This window comes from Rhinoderma darwinii, chromosome 6, assembly GCF_050947455.1.
Source record: "Rhinoderma darwinii isolate aRhiDar2 chromosome 6, aRhiDar2.hap1, whole genome shotgun sequence".
Taxonomy (NCBI): Eukaryota; Metazoa; Chordata; class Amphibia; order Anura; family Rhinodermatidae; genus Rhinoderma; species Rhinoderma darwinii.
The window spans coordinates 56,643,803-56,671,592 of NC_134692.1; the positions used below are offsets into that span (position 1 = coordinate 56,643,803).

The 27,790-nt window shown below is 41.2% G+C and overlaps 3 protein-coding genes across 9 annotated transcripts in view; 2 read left to right on the forward strand and 1 right to left on the reverse strand.

The window, feature by feature from the left end:
- The window catches only part of NBEAL1 (neurobeachin like 1), a 147,779-nt gene extending 145,290 nt beyond the window's left edge, over positions 1-2,489 (forward strand). For all 3 annotated transcript variants that reach the window (XM_075829793.1, XM_075829791.1, XM_075829792.1), the window contains one exon: positions 123-2,489. In XM_075829793.1, coding sequence (XP_075685908.1) covers positions 123-221 — 99 coding nt within the window. In that variant the 3' untranslated portion in view covers positions 222-2,489. The remainder of the gene's footprint in view (positions 1-122) is intronic.
- A 4,813-nt stretch (positions 2,490-7,302) lies between these two features.
- LOC142655536 (alpha-aspartyl dipeptidase) lies at positions 7,303-20,188 on the reverse strand. 5 transcript variants are annotated; one of them, XM_075829797.1, is made up of 9 exons: positions 20,101-20,188; positions 15,365-15,506; positions 14,117-14,205; positions 13,054-13,128; positions 11,105-11,184; positions 8,692-8,865; positions 8,498-8,557; positions 7,722-7,804; positions 7,303-7,407 (listed from the first exon to the last, which is right to left on the reverse strand). In XM_075829797.1, exons 2-9 carry the CDS (start codon positions 15,460-15,462, stop codon positions 7,347-7,349), a joined length of 720 nt encoding a protein of 239 aa, XP_075685912.1. In that variant the 5' UTR covers positions 15,463-15,506; positions 20,101-20,188; the 3' UTR covers positions 7,303-7,346. The 5 variants fall into 5 exon arrangements, with proteins under 5 accessions (XP_075685912.1, XP_075685913.1, XP_075685914.1 ...); XM_075829798.1 differs by lacking the exon at positions 20,101-20,188 and adding an exon at positions 19,905-20,003; XM_075829799.1 differs by lacking the exons at positions 15,365-15,506; positions 20,101-20,188 and adding an exon at positions 15,548-15,579.
- The window catches only part of CYP20A1 (cytochrome P450 family 20 subfamily A member 1), a 55,139-nt gene continuing 47,473 nt past the window's right edge, over positions 20,125-27,790 (forward strand). The window contains exon 1 of the mRNA XM_075829794.1: positions 20,125-20,312. Coding sequence (XP_075685909.1) covers positions 20,241-20,312 — 72 coding nt within the window. The 5' untranslated portion in view covers positions 20,125-20,240. The remainder of the gene's footprint in view (positions 20,313-27,790) is intronic.

Genomic DNA, 27,790 nt, shown 5'->3' on the forward strand with positions numbered 1-27,790 from the left:
CAACTCCTCAATAAATCCGATATCCTTCTCATTCACCAAATGTGATTTATTATTCCATATCGTGTTGACTGTCTTGTTTTTTTTATTTCTGCCATTTTATTTGGTGGATTTTTTTGTCCTAGGCAAAATCAGGTCAAATTTCCAGGAAGCTTTTTGGGTCGAGCAGGAGACTCAGCCAAATCTCATCTGGAGAGACTGAATATAACACTCACGATTCCTAATCTGAGAACACGACTGTGTGAGACTGCTCAGAGAGGGGACATGGTCTGAAGCCTTGACAGAATGTTACGAGGATTCCTGTAAACGAAGGCTACACACTACAGTTGTGGTGGATCTGAGAGGATATACACACAAGTGCATTTTTTCCTTGCCTCATATTGCTGCTTAATGTTCTGCCGCCAGGTGTTGGCTCCCGTCTAGCAGCAGAAAGGATATTTATGTATAACCTATAGATCTTGTTCTCCTTTTAATTGCACTACTTTTTAACGGTTTGTGATCTGCATTTTTATCATATTGGGGCTTCTTAGCACTACTGGGGAATATCATTACATTCCTCCTTTTAGTTAACAAAGTTCACCATTCTACTTGTTCACCGTATGGTTGTGCATGGTGGGACATTTCTAAGCAAAATTTTAAGGCTCTTTTACGCAGGCAGAAGATTGGCAGAACGCTCGTTCCCGATGATTGATTGACCTCTGTAAACATGGTAGCGATTTGTTGGCTATTTGCATGTTTTATGCAGCCCAAAAAAAATATTGTTTTTAGCAACATATCTCCCCATGTGAACAGGGGATGTGCAGCCGACAGTATGCAAACTGTATGGGGACAAATGATCGTATTAACAATAATTCGTCCCCACACTCAGGATGATTGCCCCATTTAATGTACTAAACGAGCGCCGATCAACATGCTATTATCGTTAATCGGTGCTCGTTACCGGGCAGAAAATGTGCCCTTGTAAAAGGACATTTAGGCCTCGTGCACACGGCCGTAGCCATGTGCACGGCCCATGATTACAGGCACAGAGGGACGCGGTGTCATCCGCGGGCCATACCCAATCACGGACCGTGCTCATACAAGATGTATATTGACTCTAAGTAGCCCGGACCGCAAATGTGGATAGTATGCAGACCGTAATGCACGGTCATGTGCATGAGGCCTTAGGCACGCCCCCCTCTATTAACTCAGAATGCTCTAATAGGGTTTTTAAAATTTCTCCATACCAGGCGACCCCTTTATTCCTAAAATACAGAATATACTCTTATCATTGACAAATCTATCATAATTAAGTAAAAAGAAATTGTTAAATAATAGGCCGAACGACCAAACCTCTTTTCCTAGGTTTTGGTAACTTCTTAGCAAAGTTGTGACACAATAGGACTTGTTCATAACAGCGATAACCCATCGGCTTCTACGTCTGTCATTAAGACGATTTCTAGCTCTGGCTTTCAAATGGACAATGCAATTTGTCCGTAAGGTTTGGTATATGCACAAATTATAAGTAATGCTCCTTAAGGTGCGGCACTGAACAAATCCCATGGATACAGTAATGCTTAACTGCTATATTGTCACTACTTGAAATGATGGTAAAACCAGCTTCAACTGAGCTGAAAGTCATTTATCTGCTATTGCAAGAACTTGTGTGCAATCATATACAATGCTCTGATTGTTTTATAATTGTTATTATTTGTATTTATTTTCTGCTGCTTTATACTGTACATTGTAAATGTATTGTTCTGTACTCTAACAATCCCCATGAATTACTTTATATTGCTTTCATTCCATAGACTACACGTGCTATTGAACGTGCATCTGTCATAAGAGCTCCCAGACTCGGGCTCTGTTCACACTGCAATTTGTGCTACACTTAATGACCAAAAAAAATTGGGGGAAAAAAAACATGCAAGAATTATATATATATTCCTTTTTTTTTTACAATTGTGGTCAATTACACACAGAGTAAATGAAAAATGCATGCTGTTGAACGGAGTACAGAACGCAGTGTGAACAGTGTCACCTGCTACTTGGACTTGATGCTAATTGGAGCACAAGAAGGCGAGTCCTAATACAGTTGAAACATTTCTTTACCATTGCAAATATTCTCCTAATACATTCATATTTTGAGAGAATATTGTTAAGGGGTCCAAAACGTGTAAATATAACGCGGGATCCAATCAGTATGGGTTGTTGCAGCAAAGTTGTATATTTAACAGTTTGTTTCTGGAGCATAATGGAACACTGATAAATAATAGGACAGTCACTTGCCAAATTCCTGCATGTAGAAGTGTAACCATTCATTGTTTATATGACCTTAATAGAAATCAGTCACTGTTACTTCTTAGGCCTTGTTCACACAGTGCAGATTTGCTGCAGATTTTGCATGCATTTTGGTTCCAGGAGAGCAGAGCTATAAATCCTTCCTTTTATATACTAGTCCTTCTCAATGAATTAGAATATCATCAAAAATGTTATTTATTTCAGTAATTCAATTCAAAAAGTGACTCATATTCTATAGATTCATTACACACAGAGTGATCAATTTCCAGCATTTTTTTCTTTTAATGTTGATGATTATGGCGAACAGTTAATGAAAACCCAAAATTTAGTCTCTCAGAAAACAAGAATATTAAATAAGCCTAATTCAAAAATTATTTTTAATACCGAAATGTTGGCCTACTGAAAAGTATGTACAGTATATGCACTCAATACTTGGTCGGGGCTCCTTTTGCATGAATTACTGCATCAATGCGGCGTGGCATGGAGGCGATCAGCCTGTGGCACTGCTGAGGTGTTATCAATGCGGCATGGCAGTGATCAGCCTGTGGCACTGCTGAGGTGTTATCAATGCGGCGTGGCATGGAGGCGATCAGCCTGTGGCACTGCTGAGGTGATATGGAAGCCCAGGTTGCTTTGATAGCGGCCTTCAGCTCGTCTGCATTGTTGGGTCTGGTGTTTCTCATCTTCCTCTTGACAACACCCGGTAGATTCTCTGTGGGGTTTAGGTCAGGCGAGTTTGCTGGCCAATCAAGCACAGTGATACTGTGGTTATTAAACCAGGTATTGGTACTTTTGACAGTGTGGGCAGGTGCCAAGTCCTGCTGGAAAATGAAATCGGCATCTCCATAAAGCTTGTCAGCAGAGGGAGGCATGAAGTGCTCTAAAATTTCCTGGTAGACGGCTGTGTTGACTCTGGACTTGATATAACACAGTGGACCAACACCAGCAGATGACATGACCCCCAAACCATCACTGACTGTGGAAACTTCTCACTGGACCGCAAGCAACTTGGATTGATGCCTCTCCACTCTTCCTCCAGACCCTGGGACCTTGATTTCCAAATTAAATGCAAAATTAACTTTCATCTGAAAACAGGACTTTGGACCACTGAGCAACAGACCAGTCCTTTTTCTCCTTAACTCAGGTAAGACGCTTCTGACAGTGTATCAAGGAATGCGACAGTTGTAGCCCATGTCCTGGATATGTCTGTGTTTGGTGGCTTTTGAAGCACTGACTCCAGCCACAGTCGACTCCTTGTGAATTTCCCCCAGATTCTTGAATGGCCTTTTCTTGACAATCCTTTCAATGCTGCGGTTATTCCTGTTGCTTGTGCACCTTTTTCTACCACACTTTTTCCTTCCTCTTAACTTCCAATTAATATGCTTGGATACAGCACTCTGAACAGCCAGCTTCTTTAGCAATGTCCTTTTGTGGCTTCCCCTCCTTATGGAGGGTGTCAATGACTGTCTTCTGGACAACTGTCAAGTCAGCAGTTTTCCCCATGATTATGTAGCTTACTGAACCAGACCATTTAAAGGCTTAGGAAACCTTTGCATGAGTTTTGTGTTGATTAGCTGATTAGAGTGTGACACCATGAGTCTACAATCTTGAACTTTTACCCAATATTCAAATTTTCTGAGAGACTAAATTTTGGGTTCTCATTAACTGGAAGCCATAATCATCAACATTAAAAGAAAAATATGCAGGAAATAGATCACTGTGTGTAATGAATCTATATAATATGAGTTTCACTTTTTGAATTGAATTACTGAAATAAATAAAAAAAGATATATTCTAATTAATTGAGGAGGACTAGTACATCTTCTTTTTAAGTTCTCTTCCTGATTTGGCAAAAAAATAAATACATGTAAAATATGCAGAAAATCTGCACTGTGTGAACAAGGCCTAAGGCTGTGTTCACATCAGCGTAGACTTTCCGTTAAGGAGTTTTGTTGGGGGAACCCCTCAACGGAAAGGCAAACGGAAAACTTTGCTTCCATTTGCATCACTATTGATATCAATGGTCACGGAAACTTTGCTAATAGTTTCCGTTTGTCATCGTTGCGCTATTTGACTGTCGACTGCGCTATTGATTCTGTCAAAAACAGCGGAACCGTCACAACGGTGACAAGCGGCAACCATTAGCAAAGTTTCCGTCACCATTGAGATCAATTGTGATGCAAACGGAAGCTAAGGTTTCCGTTTGCCTTTCCATTGAGGGGTTGCCCCCACGGAAACCTCTGATGGAATCCCTCAATGGAACGACAACGCTGATGTGAACAGGCCCTTATAGTGTCTTCTATCCGTTAACTTATTGGAATGACATACTATACCATAGAGCTTGGCATTTTAAAGTATATTTAATGAGCTTTCTTGGGAATACTCCCTCCAGTTTCTTTTACAATCTAGGATTTTATACAATGTGTTGATTTAATTTACTGCTGTTATTTTTACACTATCCAAAAAAGTCTTATTTAAAAAAGACTTATAAAGGATCTCCAAACAAACAAAACCCTTCAATCATTGAATGTATGATTATCCACCAAATATTTAGCTGAATGTGTTTTTTGTTTTTTTTGTATTTTTAGGAGTTTTATGCTTGAGATTAGTCTACTGATAATTAATATATTATGTAAACTTGTAAATCAAATTCTACAATGTTGCTTTACATACTTTATGCTTGGAATTTCAGAAGTATAAGATCTATTTCTTACATTTAAAGTCATTTATAGACCTAAACTAAATCAAATGTTCGTCTTCCAGGGTTTTTTCCCACCTTCTATGTATTTATAGGCTTTAAAATTGTCAACGCCAGGTTTAACCCACTGTGTGCTCAACAGATTTGTTGTGTTATGTTTTGAAATTGAGCTACAGCGGAGTCTGTCATTTTGAAAATCCTGTCAAGAGATGATGATGTGAGACTCCGCTCTGCTGCACCAGTAATTGAACAGCAATAATACAAAACAATATTTTATGGTACCATTGATTACTTACTTTATTGGTGCCTGCCTATATTATAACCCACATTGTGGAGGCCTTAAATTTTTTGAAAAATTTTTTTTTTTATTAGAAATTACTTAAAACTGTATGTGATTTTACTTTAAAAAAAAAAAAACAAGTGATATTTGTGACTGGAGTAAAGGAAACCTAGACTTGCTAGTTAATATTTCATTAAAAAAAACTCTAATATTACAGCTTTTCGTTACTCCACATAAATGTTTCTCAGGATTTTGTGCTGACAAGTCTTTGATGTTTTAAATATCTGCATTTCTGAATAATATTATTTTTTCTGGCTTGTACTGAATTTTTGTGCAATGTGTTTTTATGTTATATAGATTAAGTTGTCTTCTACAAAATGAGCTTTTGTTACCTGAAATGTAACTAATATACTCCTCTCAGTGGCGTGAGGATACTGACCATGTGCGAATCAATGAACTGCATACGTTAATGTCGCTGAAAGGACGGTGTGTGTATATCGGCTCTATTTTATGTACAGGGTGGTTGTGGATGTTTTTAAGATGTTTTGCACTTTTCTAGAGACTTCAGATTTGTAAACTGTTAACATATTTTGTACAGAATATATTTGAATTGACTATTGTAAATAAGATGATAACTTGGGAGCAGACAGAATAAATCTTTGAATAACAGTTGCAATTTCTGTCGTCTTGTGTCATGATAGGATATTTTTTTTAAATAATTGAATATTCGCATAATTAAAGGGGTAAATACTATAATTTATGGGGTTGTCTTGGACCCAGTACAGTCAGGTACTTGTGTCACATAAATAAGGCACCAATTGCTGTTATTGGAAAATGTTCCTATGCAGACACAGTGAGTGCATCATCCAAAGAATGTGCTGCTGTATGTGTATAGCAACTGGAGCCATTGGTTGGTCTGATCACATCACCACTTGACTTTGCAACCAATATTTATAACAGACGTATTTCCAACAAACTTGACACAACCAAAAAACAATGAACTCCCTTCTCCTTCCCTCCCCCTAGCCAGCTCGGCTCATTAACCCTTAATACTCTAAGGGTATGTTCACATGGCTTATTTTCGTAAACGCCCGAAAAATGGCTGAAAAATCAGAAGCAGAACTCCTCCAAACATCTGCCCATTGATTTCAATGGGAAAAAGGGAGGTTTTTTTTTCACGCGGTCGTTTTCCAAAAAAAAACACAGCGAAAAAGAAGTGCATGTCACTTCTTGAGCCGTTTTTGGAACTGTTTTTCATTGACTCTATAGAAAAACAGCTCCAAAAACAGCCGTAAAAAACGCAGCAAAAAACATGAGTGGCTTAAAAAAAACGTCTGAAAATCAGGAGCTGTTTTCCCTTGAAAACAGCTCCGTATTTTCAGACGTTTTTGAGTTTGTGTGTGCACATACCCTAAGGAAGTTTGAAATTCTATCCATTTTTCCCAGGTGGCCTCAAAACCCCCTTTTCTTCCCCTCAGTGGAAGAAATCAAATCTTCCACATACATAATTTTGTTTATGCTTTCAAACCATTGTCTAAACCCCAGTGATCTTATTTTTCCATAAAATATGACCTGTATAATGTATTTTATGTATTCTTGAAAACAAATGCACCATGCTTTTCGGTTGGGTTTATTGTGGAGTTTTTTTCACCGTCAATACAAATGCACCAAAAAAACTGCAGTGAGTGTTGTGTTTTTTGGTGCATTTAAAAAAAAAAAAAAAACACACTGTAAAACCCTGTGAGAAGAAGTGTAAGGTGAGGTTCAGGGAGTTGACAAGAGATGATGGACATGGGATGAGAAATGGTTAGTGTAAAGTCCCGTGTGGCACATTTGTTGCAGAAACTTTGCATCCATCCCATTCATCTGAACAGGGCTTTCACAAACTCATGTGCTTTCTGCCAAAACAACACCGTTCACATGAATGGGACAGATGTTAAGTTGCAGAAATTTCGAAAACAAATCTTCCATGTGTGAATATTCCCTTATGCCTGAGAATAACAAGAGAATCTGTGCTTGACCCAAACCATTTTAAAATATCACAAAGTAGAAGGAATCAATCAATTTATTGTTACAATCATTGACTGAAAGTTATTGGTTCAGGAGGAAGCTGAAGTCTTGACCGGGCTCGTGTTCTGTTGGGGATTTACCTCTGTAATAAAACAAATATAGCTTAGACCTTTTCAGCAGCTAAATGTTCGTTACCTATTCCTACATGTTTTATTTTATTATACCCAAGTACAATCATGGAATACTGGTCGTCATTGACATATACATGTATCGGTAAATGAGCAGATATATTCAAACGTATTCTTTTTATACGGTAACTTATACGTATGGCAGGATTAGAGTGGAAAACAATTGTATACCTCAGCTATATTAAAAACACGTGGCGTGAAAACATGTTTGTCAGAAGACCGTAAAAAAAGTCTACCAAGCGTAAACCCTCATACATGCAAACATTACCTTACAAACAGCCGGGCTTTGGTTAATCCCAGAAGTTTTGCCTTATTTCCTTCTACTAATAGCATGCAACCCTCTCGAATGGCCTGCAAATATACAAAATGAGTATTCACACAAAGCTATATTTTAGTTCAAGTCTGCCGACACAATGAAATGTTTTGAATGCCCCCTTTAAAAAAAAAAAACATGAAAAATTGACACGTGCAAATGTTTAGACGTGGGTTTGCATCCATTATTATACTGATATAATTTATTAGGTTGTGCCCGCCTATTCTTTTGCATACATGAAAGTGAAAAAGTTTGGGCACATTTCTAATTGATCCAATAGTGAGTTTTCTTTACGATCTCAGGACAAACTTAGGGCTCAGGTATACGGGACCCATGGAATTTTATGGGCGCATATCGTACCTCAGATTTTACACACCGGTTTAGTCACGCGCATTCTCACAGAATCCTCAAGAAAATATATTGTGGTATACAATATATATATATATATATATATAAGCATTGCTTCTAGAGGGGAGTATGGTGTCTCACAGAGGCACAAGGAGTGCACTATATGGACTCACATTACAGTCCAATAAGGAATGCAGATCTGGACTAAAATACAGATTGTAAAACAAATTACTATAAAATAAGAAATGTAATGTATTTAGATGCATGTATTTACTTAATTTTACATTCTATAATTCTACATTTATCGCAAAACAGACATACACTTGATATTGTACATTCAGCTCTACCACATCTGTATATTGAAAATTGTCATCTTTACATACAAGCACTGGTGGAGTATCTGATTCTTCATGATACTGAGTGATCCGCTGTTCCCGTGTCTCCTGGATTTAGTTTGAAAAAAAAAATTATTTAAATCAATGGCACAAAATTTGGATAAAAAATATAATAATTTTCGCTTATAACATAAACTCATGTGGATTTATCCTTAATACATGGTAAAAGTGAATAACCATACCCCCATATGTTTGCTGTTAACATCTGGATCCAGGTAATGAGGGTTTATGTTGAAGGGTATCAACCCTAGTGCCTGTAGAGAGGGTGGGCACACAATTGGCATGTCGTTGGTGGTGTTTATGCTGATTGTAGCCACATTGGTACCAGCACTGGAACCTATATAAGGTATCCCGTCCTGGAAACATAGGAAACGGTCACTGATTTATGAAAAAAATTACCTGCCTAGCAAAAAAAAAAAATCTACATTTGAGAAAAAGTACCTAAAATGCACCTCACCTATAAATCCCCATATAAGGGTATGTGCACACACACTGATTACGTCCGTATTTGATGGACGTATTTCGGCCGCAAGTCCCGGACCGAACACAGTGCAGGGAGCCGGGCTCCTAGCATCATACTTATGTACGATGCTAGGAGTCCCTGCCTCGCTGCAAGACAACTGTCCCGTACTGAAAACATGATTACAGTACGGGACAGTTGTCCTGCAGCGAGGCAGGGACTCCTAGCATCGTACATAAGTATGATGCTAGGAGCCCGGCTCCCTGCACTGTGTTCGGTCCGGGACTTGCGGCCGAAATACGTCCGTCAATTACGGACGTAATTAGTGTGTGTGCACATACCCTTACTTTATCTACAACTACAGTACTATACTGCCACATACTCCCTAACCTCAGTAGCAGGATTGTCTCAGTAGAAGCAAGGTTGTTTAATGCCTCATTCACATGAGGGCGAACTAAGAAATTTAAAAAAAACAAAACCCCACACGTTGTGGATTTCTCCTTCTACATTGAAAATGGTGAAGTCAGCAGCATGCTCTGATTTTTGTGTAGAAAGTATTCTGTAGCAGGTGGATCAGATTTGTTCAAATCTCATTTACGTGACTGGTACTGTAATCCACTGCAGCATTTCTGTCACGTGTGCAGGGGGCCTGAATGCCCCATTGGTGACATTTTGTTCTGGGCGTCAAGACCCAAAAAAGGTGGTTGTCCAGTTTAAAAAAACTTTGTTTCATATATCCTGCTGGTTTCACACAAATGTTGCAGCGTTTGTGTTCGTTTTCCATGTAGTTTTTTGAGCCAGGGCAAGAAGTGGATTGAAAAAGAATGGGAAATATAAAGGAAAAAAATTATATTTCTCCTTCCTGCTGGATTACCTTATGGCTTTAAAAACTGCAGTGGCGGTTTGAAAAAAAAAGTGCATGTTCACACGTAGAGTCAAAAACGTCTCAAAATACGGAGCTGTTTTCAAGAGAAAACAGCTCCTGATTTTCAGACGTTTTTTGTGCCACTCGCAATTTTCATGGCCGTTTTTGGAGCTTTTTTCAATAGTCTATGGAAAACTGCTCCCAAAACGTCCCAAGAAGTGTCCTGCACTTCTTTTTCACGGCTGTTTTTTAAAAACGCCGCGAAAAACGCTCCGTCGGAACAGAACGTCGTTTTCCCATTGAAATCAATGGGCAGATGTTTGGAGACGTTCTGCTTCCGATTTTTCTGGCGTTTACGGCCCGAAAATAGGCAGTGTGAACATACCCTTAGGTTTCTTTCACACAGCAGTATTTGGGTCAGTGTTTTACATCAGTATTTTTAAGCCAAAACCAGGAGTGGAGCCTGCACAGAGAAAATGTGTAATGAAAAGTTTTGCATGTCCGCCATGTTTTGGAGCCACTCCTGTTTTTGGCAAATACTGACCTAAATACTTGTGTAAGGCTGAATGCACACGATGCTTATTCCGTGCTGATTTGCCTTGCGGATTTTCATGCGGCAAATCAGGAGATTTCAAGAAATGTCATCTACACGGTGCAAATTTTTTTTATGCACGTAAATTGACCTGCGGTGCGTATTTTTAAATCCGTAGCATGTCAATTAAGCCTGTGTTTCCGCTTGTGAATTGTATTGGACTATTTTTAAAGAAAAACGCACCAAAATACGCAACATAAAATCGCACCTATTTCCACATCAATATGTAAATACCGCACCTAAAAACGCATTAAAAAGGCACATTTAGGTGCGGTTTTAGCAGCGGAATTGCGTGCGTACAGCTGCGGTTTTGGTGCAGATTTTCCGCATCAAATTACGCAACGTGTGCATGTAGCCTAAAAGTGGCTTCTGAATTCAGGATCCTCATCTCTTGGCCAGAGTGGAGAGCAGTTATAAAGTTGTCTCTTGCTCTTGAGGACCTGTCCTGTTCTGCATTACAGCCACCCCCTGATTTGAATGGGCACTGTGTGATGCTTATTTCTGCCTGTGGTGGCACTGCAGGGAAAGTGAACACTTACTGTCAGGTTTCTCCATGGATTATAGCTGATCACTGGGTGTCCCAGCAGGGAACACATTATGATCAGCTCGTTATCAAGGGATCCTTCTAACAACAATGGATTGTCCAATGCATTTAGTTAATTTAAGAACATATATTACCTCAATTACTTTTTTCCTGATGACCGGTATTAAATTATTATCATACAAAGCTTTTAAAAGCCGGAAAGTGTTACCACCACCTGAAATCGGGAAAAGAAAACAATGTTCAGTAATAAAAATAATTACTTATTAGTCTTAATAAGCACAGACGGTACAGGGGTGTGATTATGGGAATAAAATACACAAATATTACAGACATGGAGGGGGGGGGAGTGAAAGCGAGTGGGTGACAAGTGATCGTGAGGGTAGTCCTCCCCCCTTCTCTCAAATGATTGAAGGTCACTGATTGTTGTGTCCACGGTCACTGTGCGCTGGCATGCTGCACTTACCGGTAGTCGCGACCGCGGGACACTAAGCTTGTCGGCGTCTCCCTCCCACGAGATGCCAACTCATGCGGCTGCACTCTCTTGCCTCTAGGGCAAGTCTCCGGCCTCTAGGGCAAGTCTCCGTCCCCGGCCTTAAAGGGCCAGTGCGCACACCATTTAAATGTTCCCTAATCTATCCCCTTACTTCCTGGACTATATAAAGTATAAAGGGCTGTGCCCTTCCACTCCTTGCCTGAGCGTTGTTGTATTCCGATGTTAGTCTTGCAAATAGTCCCTTAAGGGTATGTTCACACGCTAGCTGTCATTTACGGCTGAAATGACAGCCTGTTTTAAGAAGAAAACAGCTGCGTCGTTTCAGCTGTAAAAGCAGCTCCTCGTAATATACGAGGCGTCTGTGACGCTCGTATATCTTGAGCTGCTCTTCATTGAGTTCAATGAAGAACAGCTCAAATTACGTGGCAAAGAAGTGCCCTGCACTTCTTTTGACGAGGCAGTCAATTTACGCGTCGTCGTTTGACAGCTGTCAAACGACGACGTGTAAATTACAGGTCGTCTGCACAATACGTCGGCAAACCCATTCAAATGAATGGGCAGATGTTTGCCGACGTATTGTAGCCCTATTTTCAGGCGTAAAACGAGGCATAATACGCCTCGTTTACGCCTGAAAATAGGTAGTGTGAACCCAGCCTAATTGTTATCCTACTCCCGGTGTTCCTGTGTTTTACTACCTGTATCCCATAAGTGTGCTTGTTCTGGAGCTGTATCTAGTGTTGGAGTCGTGTTGTCAACTGCCACATCTGGTGTCCTCTGCCACGCCAACCATCACCTGTGCCACATGTCTGCTACTCCGAGCATCTGCCTGAACATACTCCCAGGTACTCTTACCCCAAAGTGTTATTGACTGTACTTTGGCAAGCTGCTACTCCGCTACGGCAGAGTGGCCTAGTGGCTACACATAACATACAGGCAGATACACAGCGGCAGTCAGTCAATGGGGAGGGGGTGAGGGAGTGCCCCGTTCATGAATAAATTGGACTTCTAACTAGGAGTTTTCTGTATTTTGCCTTAACTGCAACCAAACAGTACAATGTTTTTTGCCATTTGCTGTAATAGCCCAGCAGATCTATCCCTATAACATATTGCCCTTTAATAGGACCGTGTGTTAAGCATTCTGAGAAACCTATATGTGGACAGATCTGTTTCAGTCTAGGGAACCTGATTACCAAATGTGACTTGCTAAGTGACGTTGCTTTAACAGCACAGTTTCACTGGAATACTGCTTTACCCTAATGGGAACCATTGAACAGCCTGGAGACTTCTGGCAATGGGAAATATATCCAAAAGGAAGAAATCTCTTTAGTACACCTATAGGAAAGGCACCAGTTTGGAGCAGATCTGTTTTGGTTTGTTGGATCTCATCAGTTTTGTGTAGACTTCTGCTAGACTGAGATGCCACTTTTAAAAGCTTTGCTGGAATATCACTTCTGCAGGTTCTCCATAAGTAAAAGCACTATCGCAGTAATGCTGTTAAAGCAGAGTCTCACAGAGCAGAATTCACAATGGTAAATAATTAGGTCTTTTAGGCCATTTCAGTAATAAAAATCGATGTTACAAGTGAATTACCAATGAATATGGCCTCTGACTTTAGTACTGAATCTACAGGATCAGCAGCTTCATGTATGCTGTCCAATGCATAACCTGAAAAAAAAAAAAATAAGCAAAAAAAAAAGAGAATCACAATTTTAAATGCCAATTAATTCCTGGTATAAAGAGACCAAAAAATAAGATTTTCCTTTTACAACAATGGCATTCTGATAATGCAGGAGAAAATTCAACTATCGGTCAGGTAAAATTACCTGCATATATTATCTGATATTTCTGTAGCGAAAGGATGTACTTTCAGGAATAAAACGGTTTAAGGCAATTACTACTTATGCAATACCATTTAGGGCGGATTCAGACAACCGTGTGCATTTTGCGGCGTTTTGCGTGCGCAAAAGGCACTTAACAGCTCCGTGTGTCATCAGCGTATGATGCGCGGCTGCGTGATTTTCGCGCAGCCGCCATCATTATGAGACTCCGTTTGGATGTTTGTAAACAGAAAAGCATGTGGTGCTTTTCTGTTTACATTCATTCTTTTACTGCTGTTGCGCAAATAACGCTTATCCCACGGAAGTGCTTCCGTGGGGCATGCGTGATTTTCACGCACCCATTGACTTCAATGGGTGCGTGATGCGCGAAAAACGCCTAAATATAGAACGTCGTGAGTTTTACGCAGCGGACTCACACAGCGCAAAACTCACGGACTGTCTGCACTGCCCCATAGACTTGTATAGGTCCGTACGACACGCGGGTTGCACGGACGAAAATCTCGTTAGTGTAAATCCGCCCTTAGAGTAACATCCTGTTCCACAGCTAGTTTTAAAACTAGTGATTAAGGCCCCACAGACACGGCCAGTCGCTGACGGCAGCAGACAGCCACCCGCATCTGCGGGCCATAAAGTATAGGAGCACGGTCCGTAAAAAGGAAAAAACAGGACGTGTCCTATCTTTTGCAGAGTCTTTCTACGGAAATAGAAACGAATGGGTCCGTAATTACGGATGAATTCTACGGTCGTGTGCATGGGGCCTTACTTGTAACAATAAGACGGCTGGATCCATTCACCATTACAAAGCTTTTACTTACCCAAGCTCTCAAATTTTTGCCTTGCAGTTTTAGCATAAGCATCTCTGTCGTGGAGTGCATAAGGAATGAAAAGGACTCGTTTTACTTGCCTTAAAAGAATCAAATCTGTATTTACTTCAGAGAACATTTTTCTTGAGTACAACATTTTCATCTTTATTACGTATTGATAAAGCTTTTCATTGCAGTAAGTTCAAAGGATTCAGTTTGTTTTTATATATATATATATATTTAGTACGGTTGAAAAAAGACACGTCCATCATGTTCAACCGAGGGATGGGAAACATTTTGTGTATATATATATATATATATATATATATATATATATATATATATACACACACACACACAACTAGCTGTCCTCCCTGTAATGCTTTTACCCTCGCCAAGGTGATACAATAAAGTTAAGAAGATTTGCAAACGGGTGAGTGCCGCATTTTCATTTCTTTCATATATATATATGTACACACACACACACACACACACACACATACACTTACACCCACATACACACACAATGTTTGAAACAAGCCCTTAATGTGCTCCTTCTTTGCAATTAAAAAGGGAACGTATAAGGCCCTGTCCACACAGAGTTTTTTTGCAGGCACAAAAAATCTGCCTCAGAATTCCTTCAGGAATTTTGAAGCAGATTTTGAGCTGCCTTTGCTTTTTTTTTAGCGTTTTTCACAGCGTTTTTTTCCACGCAGCCATTGAGTCTAATGCAAGGACTATGGGCAAAGAACCCAGCGAAAAAATGATCAGAAATGAGAGAGAATATGACACTTTTTAGTTCCACGAGCAACCAAAAGCCATTCGGGGGAAAAAAACACCTCTGCCTCCCATTGAAATTAATGGGTGGCGTTTTTGGCCCCGATTCCCATGCGGTTTCCACGTCAACGTCAGCACCAAAAAACCCTGTGTGAACTGACCCTAAAAACACACCAAAAACCTGCATGCGTTTTCCCGCAGTTTTGCCAAAAAACGCGGCAAAACCACACCGTGTAAATATACCCTAATGAAAAGATTAGCACTTCTTCCTTATTTTGACCCAACTCCTGGTTTTGGATTACAAATGCTGATGCAAAATACTGCCGTGTGAAAGTGGCATAAAATAGTTTCGTATTTTACTAAAAAGATAAATGTGCATAGAAAATGATGCTAGTTATTAATTGTGCACATTATAGAAGCAGAACAATATTCAGAAACAAGGTAAAAAAGCAAACCAGCAAATCCATAATTTAGTTTACTTACTCCCCTAAAAACTTTTGTATGTGGTCCTGGCAATGCTCCAGATACCCCCCGCCATGCAGTGTGGAGTTGGAAACAAGCAGCAGTCGCTTCAGCGTCATTATTAATGGAGTGTATCAGCCAGAAAAGCTGCAGTGGATAGAAGCTGCTGAAAAAGACGGAAAAGGTTAAAGTTCTGTGACTCACACCATATAATAGCTGACATCTGCAAGTCCTTTTTCCGCAGTTCTTTTCTTCTTTTTTTTTTTTTAAACTTTATTAAACTTTCAGACAGGATTATGCTGATCTAACTAGAGTACAAGCCGATGCTCTACAGGCTAAAGGTTATCAACTGATTTGCCTTATGAAATAATTGAATAATATTGTACAGAACTTCTACGAGAGGATGTACTCTGTTCATGACAAGGACAACTGTCAATTTGTTTTATTATTTAACCCAATACATACTGTCCCTTGTTAACCCCTTAAGGACGCAGCCTAGTTTGGGCCTTAAAGAGGCTCTGTCACCACATTATAAGTGCCCTATCTCCTACATAAGGAGATGTGCGCTATAATGTAGGTGAAAGCAGTGGTTTTTATTTAGAAAAACAATCTATTTTTACCACTTTATTATTAGCGATTTTAGCTTTATGTTAATGACTTTCTTAATGGACAACTGGGCGTGATTGGTCAGCGTCATACACTCCTCTGTACAACGCCTACTTGGTCAATAGTAAAAACACGCCCAGTTGTCCATTAAGAAAGAAATTAGCATAAATCTAAAATCGCTAATAACGTGGTAAAAATAGATCGTTTTTCTAAATAAAAAGCACTGCTGTCACCTACATTACAGCGCCCATCTCCTTATATAGGTGATAGGGCACTTATAATGTGGTGACAGAGTCTCTTTAAGGCTCCGAGCCCATTTTTTAAATCTGACATATTTCAATTTATGTGGTAATAACGTCGGAATTCTTAAAGAGGCTCTGTCACCAGATTTTGAAACCCCTACCTCCTATTGCAGCAGATCGGCGCTGCAATGTAGATAAGAGTAACGTTTTTTTTTTGTTTTTTTTAAACGAGCATTTTTGGCCAAGTTATGACCATTTTTGTATTTATGCAAATGAGGCTTTCTAAAGTACAACTGGGCGTGTTTAAAGTAAAAGTACAACTGGGCGTGTATTGTGGATGTACATCTGGGCGTCTTTACTTCTTTTACTAGCTGGGCGTTCTGACGAGAAGTATCATCCACTTCTCTTCACAACGCCCAGCTTCCGGCAGTGCAGACACAGACTTGTTCTCGAGAGATCACGCTGTGACGTCACTCACTTCCTGCCCCAGGTCCTGCATCGTGTCGGACGAGCGAGGACACATCGGCACCAGGCGACAGAGGCTACATCGACTTACCTGCAAACGCCTATGCTGCTGCAGAATCAACTGTAGCCTCTGGTGCCGATGTGTCCTCGCTCGTCTGACACGATGCAGGACCTGTGAGTGACGTCACAGCGTGATCTCTCGAGAACACGCTGTGTCTGCACTGCCAGAAGCTGGGCGTTGTGAAGAGAAGTGGATGATACTTCTCTCAGAACGCCCAGCTAGTAAAAGAAGTAAAAACGCCCAGATGTACGCACATAATACACGCCCAGTTGTACTTTAACGTTAAACACGCCCAGTTGTACTTTAGAAAGCCTCATTTACATAAATATAAAAATGGTCATAACTTGGCCAAAAATGCTCGTTTTTAAAAAAAAAAAAAAAAACTTTACTCTTATCTACATTGCAGCGCCGATCTGCTGCATTAGGAGAAAGGGGGTGCAAAATCTGGTGACAGAGCCTCTTTAAACCTATCCAAGCGATTCTAAGAATGTTTTCTCGTGAGACATTGGGCTTTATGTTAGTGGTAACATTTGGTCGATATATTCAGCGTTTATTTGTGAAAAATTGCAAAATTTAGAGAAAGTTTAGAAAAAAATAGAATTTTTCTGAATTTAAATGCATCTGCTTGTAAAACAGATGGTTATACCACCCAAAATAGTTACTAGTTCACATTTCCCATATGTCTACTTTAGATTGGCATTGTTTTTTGAATATTCTTTTCTTTTTCTTGGACGTTACAAGGCTTAGAACAAACAGCAATTTCTCATATTTTTAAGAAAATTTCAAAAGCCTTTTTTTTAAGGTACCTGTTCAGTTCTGTAGTGGCTTTGAGGGGCCTATGTATTAGAAAGCCCCATAAAACATCCCATTTTAAAAACTAGACCCCCCAAAGTATTGAAAACAGCATTTAGAAAGTTTATTTAACCCTTTAGGCATTTCACAGGAATTAAAGCAAAGTTGGAGGTGAAATTTGCAAATTTCATTTTTCTTGCTGAATTCAATTTTTTGTGTAACACAGAAGGTATTACCAGAGAAACACTACTAAATATGTATTGTCCAGATTCTGCAGTTTTTAGAAATGTCCCACATGTGGCTCTAGTGCGACACGCTGTGCTGTGAGTAAGTCCCACAGAAACTTTACCGAAGTGTCGGGAATGTGAATAGACATCGCATCCTGGCTGGATTTTTGTTTTTTGCAGGACAAGTTGTATTTTTTAATTGCAAAATTTTTGGGTGCATATAATAAATTGATTAACTTTTATTAACTTTATTTTAGGAAAGAATTGAAAAAAAAACAGCTAGTCCAGCATTGTTTTTCATGTTATATAATTACACCGTTCACTGTGCGGCATGAATAACACGTTACCTTTATTCTATGGGTCGACACGATTACAGGGACACCAAATACGTAAAGGTTATATGTTTTCCTACGTTTGCAAAATAAAAAAAGAATTACTTGTTTTTGAATCGCCGCATTACAAGAGCCGTAACTTTTTTATTTCTGCATCTATGTAGCCATATTTGGTCTGTGTTTTGCAGGACAAGGTGTAGTTTTCATTGGTAGTATTTTGGGGTACATGAAACTTATTGATTAACTTTTATTTTAGTTTTTATGGGGGGAATCGGAGAAAAGAAGGAAATTTGCCGTTGTTTTTTAACATGTTAACTTTATCGCTTGAGTTCTTACAATCGCGGCGATACCATATATGTGTTTGTTATTATTTTTTAAACCTTTACTAAATAAAACCACTTTTTGGGGGAAAAACTGGTTTTATTTTATTTTTATTGCAATTTTTATATTTTTTCATAAACTTTATTTAACTGTTTTTCCTTTTTTTTGGCCCACTAAAAGACTTCACCATGCGACCTGCTGATCGCTTATATAATGCTTCGGTATACCTAGTATACCAAAAGGATTATTGCTTGTCATTGTAAGGCCGGACTTACACGAGCGTGTGCGTTTTGCGCGCGCAAAAAACGCTGCGTTTTGCGCGCGCGAAAGGCACTTAACAGCTCCATGTGTCATCATCATATGGTGCGCGGCTGCGTGATTTTCGCGCAGCCGCCATCAATATGACACTGTAAACAGAAAAGCACGTGGTGCTTTTCTGTTTTCATTCATAGTTTTTACTGCTGTTGCGCGAATCACGCGCGTCACACGGGAGTGCTTCCGCGGGGTGCGCGTGATTTTCACGCACCCATTGACTTCAATGGGTGCGTGTAATGCGCGAACAACGCACAAATATAGGACATGTCGTGAGTTTTACGCAGCGGACACACCCTGCGTGAAACTCACGGACAGTCTGCACGGCCCCATAGACTAACATAGGTCCGTGCGAGGCGCGTGAAAATCACGCGCGTTGCACGGATATATTACACGTTCGTCTAAATAAGCCCTAAAACTGACAGGCAATCTATTAGGCCATGCCTGTAGCATGGCCTAAGGCCTCATGCCTACTTCAGTTTTTTCCTTCAGAGTGCTATCCGTTTTTTTCCCTGATAGCACCCCGGCTGCCATGACACCCCATCGGAGACCCGCGATTGAATTTGTGGGCCGCCGATGGGTGACAGAGGGAGCTCCCTCTCTCTGCAAATGATTTAAATGCCGCTGTCTGTAATGACTGCGGCATTTAACGGGTTAAACGGCCGCGATTGAAGGTGGCTGGTGGAGCAGGAGCCCGGCTGTCATCATGGCTGGGCGAGTTTAGTGTGGAAGAACTTGATTAACACACAGAGCAATGACCTCAATCCCAAAACATTTGGGATGAACTAGAACAGAGCTTGTGAGCCAGGCCTTCTCCTCCAACATCAGTGTCTGACCTCATAAATGATCTTCTGGTTGAATTGGTAAAAATTCCCACAGACACAATCCAAAATCTTGTAGAAAGCCTTCCCAGAATAGTGGAAGCTTTTTTATTTGCAATGAGGAGGGGGAGGGGGAATCAACTCCATATTAATGCCTATGGATTGAGAATGAGAGTTCCTGTAGGTGTAATGTGCAGGTGTCCCAATACTTTTTTCCGTATCGTGTATGTTATGATTATGAACGCTTGACATGACTGAAACTTGCTGGTGTAAAAATGTTAACAAAATTGGTTTTTAATTATTTTTCAGCATCTATTCTCTACTAATTGAAAAATGTCTCAAACATAATTGGAAAAGAATATTCCATCAAACTAGCAAATACCAAAAATCCGTAGTGAGGGCAATAGGACTAGAGCTATCCCAGCAATAGACCGCTGTATCACATACAAGCTGCTTATGGTACAGTTTAGTAGTTAGTTGTGGAACTACAAGTTCCAGAGCGCACAAACAGCAGCCACAACCGCCCTAAACTTCTACAAAGCCGATACCCGCCCCTCCTTCCGCCCCACAATACCCACGTGTCACTAGTCAGCGACTTCCACGACACTTCCGGGTTGAGAGATCGATTGCTCCTGGCTGGCAGGGGGTGTTGCCGATGGCCGAATGGGCTGCCTGACACATAGGCCGTGCTGCTGGGGCAGCGGGTGCAGGACGGAGGATGCTGGATTTCGCTATATTCGCGATCACCTTTCTCCTTATCCTGGTGGGAGCAGTGCTGTACCTGTACCCGGTAATAGCGGCGGGCATGTGCTGTCATTGGTTCTGGGGTTTATCAGTAGTCTGAAAGTAAGAGCAGTGCCTAATATAAGGGTGTATCAGTGATAGCGCTGCTGCATTACTCGTGTAGAAAGGAATAGGATGTATTTATTGGAGCCACTTTTTATCTATTATTAGGGAGTTATATTTTCATCAATTCCTTGATATATAAACGTCTATTACCAGAAAGCACACTTTATAAGTGGAAGGAATTAGGTGATATAGCCGTGCAGCAAGGTGGAAACAGAAAAACCCTCATTTCGCTCCCAGAGCCATCGACAGAATGCAGGTGCTGCTTATGGCAGTCTGTCTTCTGCTTATGGCAGTCTGTCTTCTGCTTATGGCAGTCTGTCTTCTGCTTATGCAATGCCTCTCATCTTATTGCAGTATTTTCTCCGCTCACTTCATTCACAGCAGCAGGGAGCGCATATCGTATTAAATTTGTTTCAATCTATGAGCAGATTATTTACTTTTCTGTACTGTCATGGTGTGTCCTAAATATATTATGTGATCTGATGATCCGCACAAACCATTGGTGTATATGTATGCCAGCGCGAGGTGGCGCTAGAAAGAGAAATGTGTGTAATGATCTTCGGTCATTGGGCCAAATATATTCGGCCACATGCACCACCTTGATAAATAGAGTACCATTTTTGCCAACTCGTTAGTTCCTGTATTTTACAACACTATCAATCCAGCGTGCCCGTGACCACCAAGGTACTGGACTGGGTTATTGGAAGTAGAGATCTACAGCTTACCTTATGACCTGGCATCCTAATGCATAGCATGCAGATGTAAGAGCAGGCTCCGGGGCCTACATGGTCACTTCTAGGCGCACGCCACAGTTAGGCCTCCTTCACGTCACGGTTTTTTCTTTCATTCAGCGAGTACGTCGGGCAAACTCCTATCCCACGTGCTAAATGTGTCCATATTGTCCCATTAGCCTGAACTATGGAATAGCGTAAAACACTAAGCTGTTCCATACAACAGAATCACGTAAGGAAAGTATTCTGCATGGTATAATTTAACATGGGTGCCTATGTGTGGCGTATGCCACTGTATGGCATACATTCAGCGTATTTGGCATGAGCTTTTTAATAGCCTTTCATGACATATATGTTAAATGGATACCATTCTAGTCTATGGGTGACAGAAACGTTTAACAGATGCCCAATAGTGTCAACCATAGACTATAATGTTATCTGTTATCTGTCAGTTCATGACTTACCTGTTGAATGCCTACAACTATAGTCTATGTTTTATGTATGCGTCAGGAACTTTACCCGGCACATAGGTCAAACGTAGTGTAATAACGTGATTTCAAAGCGGCCGTAGTGACACTACTGGAGGTAATTTCTACTAATTCAGCATGCCAGATAAGTGGCATTTCTGGTTCACTGGGTGCTGGATTAAAATAAATTTCACTGTAGCAATTCAGAATGCCTTTAAATAAAATCTTCAAAGAAGTGTACATAGTATAAACTAACGAAAAAAGCACAAAAGAAACAACTACATCAATAAACCAGTCAAAGTGTGCAGAGAACGTCACTCAACGCCCAACTGTATAAACAGTATAGAGTAGGGTTGATCGTGTTTCGCACTGAGTATTTATAACTGCGATAAGAGTACGTCATGTGAAAAGACTGATTATAATCGAGAATGTAGCCATTGATATAAATTGTTGATTTCTAAGGCCAGGGCTACATCTAGGCTCTTTGTAGTAGTACTACAGAATGATACTTCACTATTGAGTGACCGCTGCAGTCCAAGATTGCATGCAGCTCAATATATTCATTTGGACTTTACGTAGCTGTCGCTCAATAGTAGCAGTATCAATCAGTAGCACTACAAAAAGTCTAGGTGTAGCCCAGTCCTAAGGCTGGGTTCCTACGGGATGGATACGCTGCGTAAAAATCACGCAGCGTGTCCGACCTGGAACCCGCAGGACATTCCGTCCGAAAAATCGCACCACATTGTGGTGCGATTTTTTCGGACGGAAATTTCGCTGCGGAGGAAAGCCGATCATACTTACCCCCTCCCTCCCTCCTCTGACGTTCACTCCGGCCTCCATGTGACGCTGAAGCCTGTGATTGGCTGCAGCGTCACATGGGACACAACGTCATCCCAGGAGGCCGGACTGCATGAAGAAGGTGGGCGTTCTGGGTAAGTATGTTAATTTTGTTTCTTCCGGCGTTGCAATTTTTGCGGTGTAAACGCTGTGATTACGCCGCAAAAACTGTGACGCTTGGCTTTCTGTTGCGGGTTTTGCACCCCCATTTAATTCAATGGGGAAAACCTGCAACTGAAAATTAACAAAAACGCAGCTTAAATTGACATACTGTGGAATTTAATTCCGCACCGCAGGTCCAGTTAACGTTTACGCTGCGTCTTTTTTTCCGCAGCATGGGCATGGGATTTTCTAAATTTCATTCACTTTGCTGCTATTGTAAATGCTGCAGAGTTTCCGAACCGAATTCAGTTTCGGAAATTCCGCAGCGTTTACGCTACGTGGAAACCCGGCCTTAGCCTATGGAATGGCAATTTAGCCTGCGTGTTGATTCTTAAGAAATATTCTATCTGTGGCTGCTGGCACACAGCTCTGTAATCAGCAGGGGGCAGATTTTGTGTTTTGTTTTTCTTAACTTTACATTTTAAGTACTAGATTGTTAGTTTATTAAGGCTCTGTTCACATCTGCTTTGGGGTCCCGTTCTGACATTCCATCTGAGGTTTCCGTCAGAACAGGACCCTGAGCAGACACAAACTGACAGAGGTTTCCGTTTCCATCACCATTGATTTCAATAGTGACAGAGCCGGTGCCTGCTGTTTCCGTTTGTCTCTTTTGTGCACCGGATCGTCGTTTTGCCGGCAGCAATAGTGTAGTCAGAACGGGACCCCAACGCAGATGTGAACAGAGCCTAATTGCTGTCATAAGAGCAGTCATACACCCTATCACCATTTCAGACAAGTTGTACATACACTTGTTGGCTTAGGCTCTGTTCACACTTGTTAGTTTTTTTTCTGTCAGATTCACTACTCTATCCGGGAAAAATCATAAACCTGATGACCCTATTATAAGTCAATGGGGCGGAAATAATTCAACTTAAGTCCTGTAAAAACTGGCAAACTTTGAGTGTGAACAGAGCCTTGAATAAGTCCACATCTATTCCCATCCCACACAGGGGTCCCTAAAGACAAATCCCAGGCTCCCAAAAGTCAAATCTGCCTAAGTTTGGAGAGGACTAGGCAGCAAAGTTGAGGCAAAATGGCACAATTTTGGAAAATCTGCAAAAAACTGTCTTTGACCGAGACGTGTGAACACGGCCTAATGGTATTCATTGAATAGCTATAGATGAGAAATGGTACAATAGAAAAAAAAACTAGAAGATTTAAGGGGCTTTTCCAATAAGCACATTTACCACCTATATGGGATCGGGATCTCCGTTCTAGAGATCAGTGGGGTCCAAGTGATGGGGGGGCCCCCCAACGGTCATGCATTTATTACCTATCCTTTTGATAGGTGATAAATGTTCTTAGTGGGAAGACCCTTAAAGAGGCTCTGTCACCAGATTTTGCAACCCCTATCTGCTATTGCAGCAGATAGGCGCTGCAATTTAGATTACAGTAACGTTTTTATTTTTAAAAAACGAGCATTTTTGGCCAAGTTATGACCATTTTTGTAGTTATGCAAATGAGGCTTGCAAAAGTCCAAGTGGGTGTGTTTAAAAGTAAAAGTCCAAGTGGGCGTGTATTATGTGCGTACATCGGGGCGTTTTTAATACTTTTACTAGCTGGGCGCTCTGAAGAGAAGTATCATCCACTTCTCTTCAGAACGCCCAGCTTCTGGCAGTGCAGATCTGTGACGTCACTCACAGGTCCTGCATCGTGACGGCCACATCGGCACCAGAGGCTACAGTTGATTCTGCAGCAGCATCAGCGTTTGCAGGTAAGTCGATCTTACCTGCAAACGCTGATGCTGCTGCAGAATCAACTGTAGCCTCTGGTGCCGATGTGGCCGTCACGATGCAGGACCTGTGAGTGACGTCACAGGTCTGCACTGTCAGAAGCTGGGCGTTCTGAAGAGAAGAGGATGTTACTTCTCTTCAGAGCGCCCAGCTAGTAAAAGTATTAAAAACGCCCCGATGTACGCACATAATACACGCCCACTTGGACTTTTACTTTTAAACACACCCACTTGGACTTTTGCAAGCCTCATTTGCACTACAAAAATGGTCATAACTTGGCCAAAAATGCTCGTTTTTTAAAAATAAAAACGTTACTGTAATCTACATTGCAGCGCCTATCTGCTGCAATAGCAGATAGGGGTTGTAAAATCTGGTGACAGAGCCTCTTTAAGGCTGGGTTCACACTGATTTTTATGCAGGCAGAAAATCTGCCTCAAAATTCCGTTTGGAATTTTGAGGCAGATTTTGCTCTACCTGCACGCCGATTTTCGCTGCATTTTTCAGCGGGAGGCATTTTCGGGCCGTCTTTTGGCACGTTTTCCGACACTGTTTCCGTGTAAAAAAAAAGTGTAAAAAAACTCATTGTGAACTTACCCTTAAATGTTACTTTGCATAGGGAGAAAAGTGTCGGGGGTGGGGGGGGGGATCAGAGGAGCATGAACATAGGAAAATACTTGGAGTAATACTTGCGGTGCTGGCTGCGCGCCGTTGGTATTAAAGGGGTTTGCCCATCAGGGACATTTATGTGTTCTGCCATAAATATCAGGTTGATGCAGGTCCCGCGGCCGCCTCTGGGACCCGCACCTGTCTCTAGAACGGGGCCCCCTAAAACCTGTTCTACCTTTATCGGTTCCCATTGCCTCTCGGGCGACTTCCTGATTACACAATTGGAAGTTACGAAAACAGCGTAGCTTGCTGAGCTACGCTGTTTTGGTAACTCCCATAGAATCGAATGGCAGTTACAGAAACCGCAAAGCTCGCGTGCTACGCTGCTTCCGTAAAAGCAGTTTAATTTTATGGGAGTTACGGAAACAGCGTAGCTCAGCGAGCTTTGCTGTTTTCCTAATTACATGGTCGGAAATTACGAAGTGGTCCGGGAAGCAGCAGGAAACCGAGAAAGGTAGAACTTGTTTTAGGGGGCCCTGTTATAGAGATAGGTCCCAGAGGTGAACACGCATCTATCTGATATTTATGGCATATCCATTGGATGTGTCATAAATGTCCCTGATTGGCAAACCCCTTTAAGTTCTAAATACTCCTACAGAACATTAAAGGGGTTATCCGGGAAGTGTAAAACAAAAAAAGCAATACTTACCTATCCTTGCCCCTGACGATCCAGCGGTGGTGGCAGTCCTGGTGCTTGTTTATATGCACGTAGCATGTGACTGATGCAGCCAATCAGTGGGGCTTAGCGGCCATATGTTGTATTTCAGCCATTATGCCAGAAATACCATTTGTCACCAAAGAGCCCGGCTGAGTCTTCTGACTGCAGTTGTCACATGCTACATGATGTAGACAAGCAGCGAGATTGCCGCTGAATCGACAGCGCTGGATCGCCGGGGGCAAGGATATATAAGTATTGCTTGTTTTATTTCATTTGCAGCCCCTAAGAAAAAAGTGTTGCATCCCGGATAACCCCTTTAATTGACGTGACAGCACGCTAAAAACAAGCATGTCTATCGCTACTTTATGGTGTCCTCAGACAGCGTAAATATTTGACTGATCTGCTTTAATTTTAACTAGTGACTCTATTTATTACTTTATTTTTTTTGGGGGGGGGGGATCAGCAAAAAATTGTCAAGGAGCGGAAACCGTGTTAAAATAATAAAATTACCTATGGTGACCAGATAAATCCCTTCGATGCTCCCTGCCGGTCTTTGTTTACTCAGCTGCAGCAATGTATCCATACCCGCATGAATGCTGCAGCCAATCACTGGCCTTAGCAGTGCACAACAAGACTACTGAGGCCAGTGATTGGCTGCATCAATCAATTGGCGTTACGAGCATTTCATCGCTGCAGCCAAGTAATCAAAGATTGTCAAGGAGCACCTGTGCGGCGGCGGATTTATCAGGTGAGTATTGATTATTTTATTAACACTGTTCCTGCTTCTTTTTTTTTTTCCTGAACTTGAAAAAACCCTTCAAAATACATGTGGCACTTCAAATACCATCAATTGATGCCCACAGGACAATCCTAACATTTATGCCCCATGCACGCAAAATATATATGGGAAGGTGTCCGTGGGCAATAAAAAGTAATTCCGGATGAATTCTACGGTCGTGGCCATGGGGCCTTAGGCTGAGATTTCACAGGGCGTTTTATTCTAGTTTTTTTTCAGTTTTGTAGCGATTTTCATGTGCTTCTTAATTGCTGTAAAAACCTCATGTGGTTTACGACAAATCGCTGCGGTTTTCACCTGTGCGGTTATTAGATGAAGCACATATTTTCTTCACCTGTTATAACCACATGGTAAAAAATAAAGTAAAACGCATGCAGTTTTTGTCATGTGTATTTTACAGCAATTAGGAAGCACATGAAAATTGCTACATAACTAAAAACGTGATGAAAATAAACTGTAATAGAAACAGAAGGATTTGGATCCAGCGTAGATTTATGGAGTAAAATGGAACGAAGTTCCAAGTTTAATGAAAAAATTCTATTAAAAAAGAAAAACACCAGGATGGAAGCTTGAGAGTGTGCAATCCTGGTAGTGTGAGGAAAAGATATCTGAAGTAGGTAGAGCCTACGCGTTTCAAACGCTAACCGCGTCCTTAGTCATGGCTGATGCTGAAAATAAACTGTGGAATCTCCGCCTAAATAAGGCCTAGGGGATAAGATTTATAAGCCAAACTTGTAGAAAGCTAAGATGGGCAAGACATTACAATTTGGGCAGAGTGACCTTATCACTGCAGGTATCAGTTAGGCTGGATTCACACGACCATGTTACGTCCATAATGGACGGAACGTATTTCGGCCGCAAGTCCCGGACCGAACACACTGCAGGGAGCTGGGCTCCTAGCATCATAGTTATGTACGACGCTAGGAGTCCCTGCCTCTCCGTGGAACTACTGTCCCGTACTGAAAACATGATTACAGTACGGGACCGTAGTTCCACGGAGAGGCAGGGACTCCTAGCATTGTACATAACTATGATGCTAGGAGCCCGGCTCCCTGCAGTGTGTTCGGTCCGGGACTTGCGGCCGAAATACGTTCCGTCCATTACGGACGTAACATGCTCGTGTGAACCCAGCCTTAGGCTTCAAATCCGACATGTATTTACTACAGGTTCCCTGGCAGAAATCTCATGGTGCTGACACTCTCTTGATTTCTGCTGCGGACGTGCATTTTGATGTGGCACAGATCTGCACGTGGATCCCCTCCATTGAATGAGGCAAATACCAGTGTGGCTCATCCTCCAGCTTTTCTGGTGGCATGCTATTTATTCTAGCGGATTTTTTTGTATTTTATTTTTTTGCGGAGTAAAAGCT

Excerpts from the sequence above, each read along its gene's own strand:
- LOC142655536 (XM_075829797.1), bottom strand. The coding sequence starts at position 15,462 with ATGACGCTGAAGCGACTGCTGCTTGTTTCCAACTCCACACTGCATGGC. Across the intron at positions 11,185-13,053 it reads GTCAGAGGCCATATTCATTG|GTGGTGGTAACACTTTCCGG; the intron begins GTAATTCACTTG and ends TCCCGATTTCAG. Across the intron at positions 8,866-11,104 it reads TCAGGAAAAAAGTAATTGAG|GACGGGATACCTTATATAGG; the intron begins GTAATATATGTT and ends CTATGTTTCCAG.